This window comes from Monodon monoceros, unplaced genomic scaffold, assembly GCF_005190385.1.
Source record: "Monodon monoceros isolate NGI ecotype Baffin Bay Population unplaced genomic scaffold, NGI_Narwhal_1 Super_Scaffold_21, whole genome shotgun sequence".
Taxonomy (NCBI): domain Eukaryota; kingdom Metazoa; phylum Chordata; class Mammalia; order Artiodactyla; family Monodontidae; genus Monodon; species Monodon monoceros.
The window spans coordinates 126982665-126994469 of record NW_021703778.1 but is presented as its reverse complement, the minus strand read 5'-3'; the positions used below and the strand labels follow the sequence as shown (position 1 = coordinate 126994469).

Genomic DNA, 11805 nt, shown 5'->3' with positions numbered 1-11805 from the left:
TCTGCTCTGCCACTAAACTAAATCAAACGGCCTAGATTCTGCTCTGCTCTGTGATTTTGGAAATAGCCTATCTGGACCTTAGTATCTTCCTCTGAGTAATAAGAGTGTTGAACTGGATGCTCTCTAAGGCCCCTAAGATATCTAAAATGCACAGTTCTAAAAAGTGCAGTTCAGCAGATGCTCATGGATCTCCTGCCATGAACTGTGCCAGGTACTAGAGACAGGAGCAAGAACAGATTACAGTCGCATCCTTCAAGATGTTTTAGAGCATGTCAGGAGATAAACAGCTACAATTCGGGCAGTAAATAGTACTTTAAAAAGTAAGCAATAGATTAGAGGAGCAAAGAGGTAAGGGTGCTGTACCAGTTAGTCTTCAGTGACATTGGAGAGAATTAGGAGAGACTTCATGGGGGAAATAATGTCACAGTTATGATCCAAAAGAGAAAATTGTGATCTGTGGAAGGAAGGAGGAGAGTTGGTAAAAGAGACTGGTGTGCAAACGCGTGGAGAGAAGCATCCGCAGTCACCGGGCGGGTTGTGCTTCCGGAACATGGAGTTTAAGCGGGGAGGATGAACCCTTCCTTAACAGCTGTCAAATCCATTCCTACTAACTATGAGAGGTAATAGCAGAAGAAACTGGCAGGAATTGGAGGATAAAATTGTTAAGTTTTTTAAACTGGCAGCAGTGAAGTGACACTGAAAGATTATTATGAAAATGATGGGATCCATCATATTTATATTGGCTACAGTGTAGAGGAGTAATTTCAGAGCAGTGATAGTGACCCAAATTACGTTTATCAATATGGGTGGAGAAAAGGGCGCAACTTCACTAGATTCTGAGGAAGTTCGATCAACAGACTGGGTGATTGACCTGGGAGAGGCTCGGGGAGGGACTTGATTCTGGCTTGTATAGCTGGGTGGATAGGGTGGTATTGAGATTGAGAATATAGAAGAGATGAGTTTGGGGAGGAAGATGAGCTTAATTTAATTGGGTTATTTTAAATTTGAGGTGCCGGTGGGATATCTGTTTGCAGCACGGGCGAGATCCATGCTGCAGATAGCGATGTGGTAGCAGTTAGTATTAATGGTAGATGTAGCCATTGGAATAGTTGTCTACAATATGAAAAGGCTAAGAGCAGAACCTTGCAGGACACCCATGTTTAAGGGACAGGGCAGATTAGAGGAGGAGGAACTTGCAAGGGAAATAAACCACAAAAAATAATATATAGGAAGACCATGGAAATGAGGCATGATGGAAGTTAAGGTAAAAGTTGTTTCGAAAAGGACAGTGTAGTCAATAGTGTCAGATGCTACAGAAAAGTAAGATTAAGCCTCCATAGGATTTAGCTACATGGAGGTGGTTAGTAACCTTGCTTAAGAACAGATTCAGCAGATTTCAATGGGCTTTTAAGTATGGGAGCCAAAGTACAGTCATTGAGAGGTAAATAGGAAACAAAGATAGCTTTTTGATGAACCTTATCTGTGACAGAGGAGGAAAGAGGGCGGTAATAGAAGAGAGAGGTATAAGGTAGAGGAGAGAGGCGTTTTATGGTTTAAGATGAGAGACTCAAGGAAGTTAAATGCTGATGGAAATGACACAGTAGAAGGAAAGGAAGGGAGGTGGGAGGAGAAGATCTCTGTGATGGAGCAAGGCTCCTGACGGGTGGTAGAAAATTCAGCCCACTCGGACGTAAGAGCCTCGGGAGGAGAGACACCTCTTCCACTGTGTGGAAGCAAGGGCAGCCAGGTTTATCTGCTTTGGTGGCAGGAAGTTGGGGCACCTCACTTTTGATGGCTTTCATCTTGGGAAAGTAACATGTGAGGTTGTCCCCTGAGAGTGAGTGGCATAGGAGGCCTGAGAAGATGTGAAATAAACATTGTTGAGAATGTCTGCTAACACAGAAGGCTTGCCAGTGTCAAGGGGCAGGCTAAGGTTGGGAATTTACGAATTGCTGGTGAAATTTATCTGCTCAGTTTTGTGATTTTTTTTTTTTTTTCTCCCCCTTTCCCTCAGAGTGCTCAGCAGCCAGAGCAGAGGCAAGTAAGTGGTAGATGGCTGGGTTGAGCTAGGGTTAAGGGTTTGCTGAGTGTGTGTAATGGAAAGACAGTGAGTCTGGGGAGTTGGAGGTGACAGCTGGTGCAGCGGGGTCCAGGCTGGACTGCAGAGAAGGAAGAGGTGGAAACATGATGGGGAGAAAGTGATGAGGTCACAGGATGGGGTCTCTCAAAGAACTTGGGGAGATTTAGGATGGAAGATTGTGATCAGAGTGGGCTGTTTGCATTTAATGCTTCAGAGAACTAGTAATTGGGTTACAGTGAGGTCCAGCATGTTACCGTGGAAGCAGGTAGCCTGTGCTTGGAGGAGGCGTGGGGTGAATACTGTCTGAAATGTGGCTACTGAGTGCCTCTGTGCTTACACTGGTGCCTGAGTTACCACTCACTTGGTCTCTCCTTTTTGGTTTTTTTGGCATTTTACTTTAAAAAGAGGTCTAATTATTATGGGCTTGGGTACTTTAAATCTACTTGCATGATTAATGAAATTTGTGGCAAAGATTGTGTATCTTCAAACATCTCTTTGTTTTAACTTTGCAGGTTAAACATATTGCCACACAACTTCCTAATTGTTTCTAATGACTGTATAGGAGTTAATGTGGTAGCTATTTATGTGGAGTAAATATTCTAAAAAGAAAGCAAAGAGGGGAGAAGGTCCATCAAATTAATGATTGAAGTTAATTCTGGAGAGGAGAGGATCTCTCCTTCATCTGACATGTTCTGTTTCTTTTATATGATACATAAAACATTTATGTGATGGGGAAAAAAATGACAATTTAAACATATGTTCTTTTTGTGTGATAGATACATAGAGGTTTATTATCTTGTTCCTTGTACTCTCTGTGCCGGGAGAAGTTGCTCCAGTACAAGGAGAAAGGCAACAGCAGTCCCTGCTAACAGTTTACATTCTTCTTCATAGAGCCTACTGGATGGTCTTAACACGTATTGAGGGTGACATGACCTAAGTACTAACACTTGGAATACTCTTTAGGGAGCTTTGACATCTTCATTATCTTATTGATCCTTACAGCACATCCCTGTGAGGTCGAGTTTAAGGTCAGGATATTTGGGCATAAATAAATTGGACATGATTATGAAGTGGCTGAGAAGGGTCTGGAACCCAAATCTGTCTGCTTGCAGAGCTCTTCTTCACTGTATTATACTGGTTACTAATTTATGCTGACCATGGTCCCGTTATCTAACTGGGCATATACATTCAATAGATCTGTGTTGTCTTCTGTAAAGCCACCAGCTCATGGTTAACAGAGTTGATTACATGGATTTTTATAATCCGTAAATGTATGTATTCCTGAAAACTTGCCAGTAGAGTGAAATTCTGCATGCCACTTATTTTCATACTGACTTCGCATGTATATAAGTTTATGTTACCTTCTATATGTTACCTTCTATACCAGATGGACTCCTAATATATTGTGCTTACAGTTAATTTCTCATATGTACAAAGAAATGCTTAAGAAACTATTTTTGTTCAAATGATCACCCTCTGAATCGAAGTACTTGTTAAGTATTCCAACACCCTGGAGTTTTGGAAGGAGGCCTGTGCCCAGGAGCATTCAGTTGAATCAGGAGATCCTGTGCCTCCCCTCGCCTGTGCCATTAAGCTTTTTGCTTCCACACAGGAACAGGAGAGGAGAGCAGTTCGGTTAGGGAGCAGTGGGGTCCTAAGGAGGCCCTTATGGTAGGACTCTAGCTCAAACTGGGTAATCCACCCGAAACATGCCTTTTTTTAAAAGCATCATAAAAGTCATTTATTCTGACCCAAACACAATTAAGTTAGAATTTAATTATAGAAAGATATTTAAAAATCCCTGTACATTTAGAAACCTAGGGGAAAAATCCCAAATAACTTAAGATTCAAAGAACTGAATGATACTAAAACAATACATATAAAACTTGTGGGATGGAGCGCAAGTGTTTTTGGTAAAATATCCTTTTAATAGGACTCTTTGCTTCTCTTCTCAGTCAAGGGCCACAAACTCTGTGCAGTTAAATCTCTTGTATATTATATAGATCTGATTCTTTGCTCCACCCCCGGACAAAATTACTGAGCATAAAGAATTTATTCCCTGATTTATAGATTCCACGACAGCAAATTCAACATGTTAAGATGGCATAAAATGAGGGCTACCTATATTGGCTTGGGATTTCTTAAGAGTAGATTTGATCATTTTAATAACTTTTTTACTACAGGGTGTGAAGTTACCCCAGATGTGAACATTTCAGGCCAAAAATTTAACATTAAACTCCTCATTCCAGTTGCAGAGGGCATGAATGAAATCTGGCTTCGTTGTGACAATGTAAGTTTTCTGATTAAAAGTAAAACTCAGTGTTCTTTGCTTCCTTACTTAGTGAGTTGACCATTCATTCTTATATTTTATACTCAAAGGACACCATCATGGGATAGATTTCAAACCTCAGCATTTCTTTTCAACAGGAAAAACAGTACGCACACTGGATGGCAGCCTGCAGGCTGGCCTCCAAAGGCAAGACCATGGCGGACAGTTCCTATAACTTAGAAGTTCAAAATATTCTTTCCTTTCTGAAGATGCAGCATTTAAATCCAGATCCTCAGTTAATACCAGAGCAGATCACAACCGATATAAATCCTGAATGTTTGGTGTCCCCTCGCTATCTAAAAAAGTACAAGAACAAGCAGGTACTTGATTCATTTTACTTCATCTGCTATTTTCTGCTGATTTGTTTTATAATTTTCTACATATACTTTAGTTTCCCCCTCTTAAACCCAACTTTTTCATTCAACTTTTTCATTTTAATTGGTAGTCTTAGTTTCGTATCAGGTGGTTAAAACATAAGAAATAAATAGCTTTCAGTCAGTTTAAATTGGTCGTTTAAGAAAAGCCTTATTATTTTAATATGAAAGATAATGAGGTGGAATATTGGGAGCATATTCTAAACAACCTGAGGAAATCACTCTGCTAACAGGATGTTCTTTCAGGAAATTCAATATGGCCTTACTGCATTGTGTTCCTTAATTCATGCAGCTTTATTCCTTATATAAAGTAAGTCTGATATAAAGCACAGCCAGCATTTCCCAGCCAAATCTGTGATGACTCTTCTTGCTGTCAAAATTGACTTTTTCAGCTTTGGAAATAAACTTTACGAGGGTAGATAGAGTCCACGTTGAACATTGTCTTTTCTTAACATTAACAGGCAAAACCTAGGCCACATTTGCATAATGTGACAAAGTTTGGTAAATTTTCATTGAAACTCACTGCTTTTGTTCCCTCTGTTTAGAATTCCTTTCCTGGAAATTAATACCATAAGAGGATTGCTATTTAGGAAAAAGGTTCTTTGGTACAACGTAAAAGGTTCTTTGCCAGGGGAGTTTCACTTGGGATAGCCCCCAGTATTCTCTACACCCAGCATCATGCCATAAAAGGAAAAGGCTCCAGTTTAGGAGGGGAGTGAAGAAGAACTTTGAAATAAATATTTCATTTTTATCTAGTTTCATTTTTATTTTTGTTAAGGAGTAATTTTAAAACATTACTGGAAAGGCCCAATGATATATCCAGAACACTTACTAATTCTTAACTTTAAATACAGTCTTTATCATTTGGATCTGAAATCACTTAGCTAGAAATGTTCAGAAGTTTTAATCACCAAGTATTCATCTTTAAGTTGCAGAGGTTGTGTAAACTGCATGGAAATGGTCTGTCCCACGGTCATATGAAGTGGGAGTAGTGAGGAATGGAGGAAATGCTGCCCTGGGGAGCTTTGTGGAATGTAGATTGTAAGTTAAAAAGGGAAAGTGAATCGAGTTCTAATTTCATGTTTTATTCTTAGTTAATTCATTTAAAAGTTATTTATAAAGAGACTTGTTTCTAAAAGTGGATTCATTTGCCTTCAAAGTCAATGAATAGTTTCAGATCTTTAGCAGTCTCATTTCACTATCAGGTATTAGGAAAAAAAGATCTTAAAGTATAATTGTGAAGACTGCCAAATGGTGGTTTAGTTGTCAGACAGGTATTGTTTTCTCAGAAGCCTTTAAAATGATAGTTTTTGCTTTAAAAAGGTACTTTTCTGTTGGTGAGTTCTTGAATAGATGTCAGCTGAAAATTCTCTTGAGAACAGAGAATGTGTGACTGTCTTTAACTGGCAGGATGGCAGTATGTGTGTGGTCTGAGATTAAGGATCTTTCTAGCCCTGTCTTCCACATTGGCATCTTATCAAATGCACATTCTTTTTGAGTTCTCCTTTCCCTAACTAGACTTGGAGGTTGAGTCATATTATTGCTCTGACACCTAGTAAGTGCTGATAAGCAGGAGTTTAGTTTAGTTTAGTTTAAGTTGTGTCAGGTGTGTACTAGTCGTTGGACATACTGCTCAGTAATTGTTTGTTAAACTGTATGATCCAGTGGCACTCCGGGGTCAGGTAGGTCTAAGACGTGCAGGCCATGGGGTCATTCAGCCCTACCAGGGCATAAAGTCTTTGGGTCCATCAGTATAGCCTTTGTTATAGTTAATCTACTTTAATTCCTAAAAACTATATATTAAATTTGCTATGGATATTTTTTACATAGATGTCTCCCAAACTGGATTTTAACATTTTAAAGGAAAGAATTGTTCTGCGTCTTATCCATGTTAATCCAAATTGAAATGGACCAATATGTTTATAGCCACCACTCCTACTGTAGTGTATGGCATATTTTTATTTTCCCTTCCAGGAAAAAGGATGCAAAAAACAGATGGTAATTGAGGGATTTGCTTTTCTTGTGTAAATAAGAAAACAGTATGGTCACTGCACTTATTTTATGCCTTCAACTTATTTTTGAAAAGCGGTGCATGGACATATTATCTGACTCAATATGAGACAACATTAAAGGCTTTTGAATATTAATTTTTATTTTGCTACTAAAATAATTAGCTTTACCCTAACCAGTAAGAACTGGTACATGAAGGGGGAAAGGTTATTTGCTCTTAATTTTCTCCCTACAAATTTCTACCCTTAATTTTAGTAACACTTAACAATCTAAAATAATGGGGAGTGTTTCTCAGTATTCTAAATGGAAAGTAATCGCTGCTTTCTCATTTTCATTTTCATGCTTGCATTTACTTTGCTTGGTTTCCATCTAAAGTAATTTTTTGCATGGTTTTTGGCTGGAATTTTGGTTTGCAGGTTACCGCAACTTTTTCTTTGCTTCATTGCCATTTTTTCTGATTGCCTTTTTTTCTTTCTGCTTCCTTTTTCTTTTTCCTCGCATTGCCATCTACAGCCAGGCTATATAAGAGATTTGGTAAGTTCTCCATATTTACAAAAAAAAGAAAGAAAGAAAAAGAAAAGAAATAACTAAAAATATTTAAAGCCCTTAGCTACAGTCTCCCCTCATGGATTAATTTCCTTCTACTCTTTGAGGGAATAGTCATCCCAAAGTGAGTATAATTTAAATTAAAAAATTAACCTTTCTAATGATTCCTTTAGAAATTAAAGTTATTACAGTGATTTCAAGTACTTTAAAGCTGCTAAAAATATATATCATTCCTGCTAGAAACTTGTATGCCGGGTACTCATTCTGATCATATTATCTTGGTGCTGAATTTAAAACCCGTCATGTATATGAGGATTAGAAAATATAGTTTTATAATGCAGTATCATATGTATGTGTACTTGAATATGTCTCAGGAATGGCAGTTATGCAGTCCTAATAGTTCACTGTTTCTTGACATATGGAAACTAAAATTAAGAAAAAACATATATCGAGGTTTATTTTGGAAAGTCATTATTTTACTAAAATTCCCAAATGTAGCTTCAGGTATTTTCTAATTCCAACTCTTGCAATACATAATTTTGGGTGGGGCACATAATTCAATGTTTTAATCTTTTTTGCCTTGATTCTACCATGAAAGAATAATATCTAATGGTAAAGATGATGTTTAATCATGTTTAGATAACAGCAAGAATCTTGGAGGCCCATCAGAATGTAGCTCAGATGAGTCTAATTGAAGCCAAGATGAGATTTATTCAAGCTTGGCAGTCATTACCGGAATTCGGCATCACACACTTTATTGCAAGGTCAGTGGTTCTACTCAGCACCTATGTGTAAACCATAATCTGTGCCTTTTTACTTAATCTACTTCATATAATTAGAAATTGAACATTTAAAGCTACCTCCTGAGACCCATTAACCTGTTACACAGTAAAATTTAAAGAATGTTGGAATGTATTTTCTATACTTAAATTGTTTCATCAGAAATTCAAAATGATTGCATTTCTGTTTTGTGCAAGAATAGCACTTTTTTTTGGAATTAAAACACACGCGTCTTGAAGAAAAACAGACCAACATGTCCCCCTCCCCACCCCCAACATGTTTTAAAACATTTATTTATGTTTTTAATGCTGTAGATTCCAAGGGGGCAAAAAAGAAGAACTTATTGGAATTGCATACAACAGACTGATTAGGATGGACGCCAGTACAGGAGATGCAATTAAAACCTGGCGTTTCAGCAACATGAAACAGTGGAATGTAAACTGGGAAATAAAAATGGTAAGCTGTAACTATGCTACTTGAATGCGTATGTAGTCCGTCTGCTAAAAATGAACGAATTAAGAAGAAAAAGGCCTATAAATTCTATTCATTTCCTACTTAAACTTGCCTATTTCATAACTAGCCTAGATATTAAATTCTAAGCACATAATATGTTACACTGTTGCCTCATCTTTAAGGTTATCTTTCTATAACGGATAAATAGATAAATATTTCTCTTCAGATAAGTGTGTGTTTGTGAGTGGAAATAAATATTTCCACTCACAGATAGCAGCTACTCTTTATTGAATGCCTGTGCCAGGCATGATACTAGATGTTTTATATTTGTACCATATTTCTAAACCTCACCTCAGCCCTGTAAGGTTGATGGATTATCCCCACTTTACAAATGAGGACACTAGAATTTAGAGGACTGAGGGCAGTCGCTGTCCATGACCACACACTTAGTAACAGAATCAGGATTCAAACTGGGATACTTAGGGCTCTAAAGCCTGGCACATCATGCTGCCCCTAGCCTTGGAGTACATGATTATCATTTAAAATAAACAGAATGTTTTACTAGTAAGTCATCTGTTTTAGGGTCGCTGGGTTTGTTGTATCGATTTCAGTTACTTCATAGAACCTTGTATTTCTGAAATATTCAGACATGAAACCTAAAGGTTAAATATCTAAAGCAGATATTAAACACAGGAAGTAGGTTTTCTCCCAGGACTTCAAGAGAGACATTCTCATTAATTGAATCACCAGAGACCATTTGGGAACCTAATGACCTAAGCCCCCTTGCATTCAGTCTTCCTTTTCAGAACAAGAAAACTAAAAAGGAGGAGGGGAGGGGCTAGTAAACTTTAGTTATGCTTTTGGACTGAAAGGCATTATTAGTTTAGGATTAAAAAAATATTTGAGGACCAGCAAGTATTTTGTGATAAGGACAGGCCTTAAGCACAGTAGCTTCACTTGGACCCAACCATCTGGAGTTTTGCAGGGACTGATCGTTCTCTGTCTTTGTTCTAGGTCACTGTAGAGTTTGCAGATGAAGTACGATTGTCCTTCATTTGTACTGAAGTAGATTGCAAAGTGGTTCATGAATTCATTGGTGGCTACATATTTCTCTCAACACGTGCAAAAGACCAAAATGAGAGTTTAGATGAAGAGATGTTCTACAAACTTACCAGTGGTTGGGTGTGAACAGAAACGCTGTGTAATGAAGCTCCATGGCCATAACAGTTATTTAAGTTTAAGAGCTGTTGTTTGTTATATGCTGCTTAATAAAGTAAGCTTGAAATTTATTATTTTATCATGAAAACATTTTTGCCTTACCAGACCAGTTAATATGTGCACTAACAAGCACGACTGTTAATCGCTATCATGATACAATATATGGACTTGAATATGGCGCACGTTCCTTAGGGCCATGAATTGAAAACTGAAGTAGTGGGCAAGTCAGAAACAAAACATCACTGATTCAAGCTAGCCAAACTGTATGTAAGAAACTCAAGCCATCTACTTTAAAGCTATCCAGGGCTTAAACTATATGAAGTCTATTTATCATGCTTAATGCATGTGTTTTAATGTATGTTTAATTTGACCTCGTACTTTTCAAACAGCCTATACTTCTGGTCGCCATTTGTCGTCTGTCTGCTCCCAACCCCCGCCCCCAAAATAAATCAGGCCTGCAGAAGGTGCCTGATATTTAATACTGTCGTTGTTTGATCTTGAAGGAAATAGCTGTTAGTCGTCATGCCTGGTTTGTTTTTGTCCTTGGATAAGCACGTATGTATATTGTCTTGTTTTTATTTTTACACCATATTGTATTACAACACTTTTAGTATTCACCAGCATATTCACTGTCTGCCTAAAATATGCAGCCTTTGCATTACAATATGAAGTAAAGGTCTGTGAAGTATGCATTTTGTGTAACTAATGTACAAACACAAATTTTATAAGATTGTACAGTTTTTTAAACTACTCACAACTAGCAAATGGCTTGGATGTTGCATCTTTGCAATTAATTAAATGCTCTTTAAAATATAATTAATGTGCAGTTTTAATATCTGCTAAATTAAGGATGACTTCATTATAGTCACGATTTGCCACAGTGTCCTTAACTCGAGTGCCTGGACTGGCTGTGTTCTAGTCTGTTGCGCTGTTACAGTCCGCATTGGTGCTAGTCAGAAAACTCCTAGCTCACGCAGCCCAAAAGGGTGCCAGGGAGGGGGCAGATTACCAGTATTGTTCAATAATCCATGGTTTAAAGACTGTATAAATGCATTTTATTTTAAATAAAAGCAAACTCTTTTATTTAATGTCTCTTTCGTGCTTCCTGTTTTTACTGTTTGCATGGCGCTAACTTCGTAGAAGTGACCCTTTGCCTTTTGGAAGTGCTCTACCTGCAGCTTGTGAGAACAGCTTGCTTAGTATTCTGTAGTGTCACCAGACAGACATACTTAATCTCTGAGATGGAGTCTTCCACTTAAATAGAAACCCCTCATTTTTCCTACTACTTAGGAATGAACTGTAAAATATTGATATGTTAGACATGTAGCTATAAACAGAAACATGACAGATGAACCGCACTGTTGACTTGGGCAGAAGTGGTTTTAAACAGCAAAATGACTCAGTTTCAAAAACTACAATTTTTATGAATTCACTCCGTATTGTTACTGCTATCCCATCATCATTCAGACTCAGAACTTCAGCTCTGAACTTTTCTCCTTTACCCCGTGCAGTTAATCAGGCCAAGCCCTGTTGATATTTCCCTCATGCAGCCCAGTGTCTTTCATTTGTCATTGCTCTCACCATCCCCTGAATTCAGGTCTTTGGTCTGCGTCACATTCTCCATGGCGTTTCTTTGTACTCTAAGGCCAGGTCATAACATAAATTTAAGAAAGAGCGCCTTCCCATTAAAAATAATAATAATATGTTCCCTTAAGTACAGATCACCAACTTGTACAGTCTCTTGCTAAAAGCCCTAAAATACATTTAGTCTGTGGCGTGCCCGAGTCGTTGATGGTCCCACGGCCTCCCCACAAGGGAGAGAGGAGCCTCTGTGCTGACTTCCCTGCTTCTGGTTGCCCCACTGCCCTCCCAGTGATTTCAAGATTAATTTAGCCCCAGCACAGCAACAGGTTATGCTCTAATAACTCTTAGTTGCTTACAGCATAAAAGCTAAAAGTCCCCAGTTAAGTGCTCAGAGGTCTTCTGTGGCCTGTTTCCCAGGTCACATTTTTTTC

At 38.2% G+C, this 11805-nt stretch overlaps 1 protein-coding gene across 2 annotated transcripts in view; it reads left to right on the top strand.

The window, feature by feature from the left end:
• The window catches only part of FERMT2 (fermitin family member 2), a 90203-nt gene extending 79324 nt beyond the window's left edge, over positions 1-10879 (top strand). For both annotated transcript variants that reach the window (XM_029237677.1, XM_029237676.1), the window contains exons 11-15: positions 4264-4370; positions 4508-4729; positions 7979-8103; positions 8434-8575; positions 9587-10879. In XM_029237677.1, the coding sequence (XP_029093510.1) occupies positions 4264-4370; positions 4508-4729; positions 7979-8103; positions 8434-8575; positions 9587-9760 (770 nt within the window). In that variant the 3' untranslated portion in view covers positions 9761-10879. The remainder of the gene's footprint in view (positions 1-4263; positions 4371-4507; positions 4730-7978; positions 8104-8433; positions 8576-9586) is intronic.
• Positions 10880-11805: the final 926 nt, after the last annotated feature.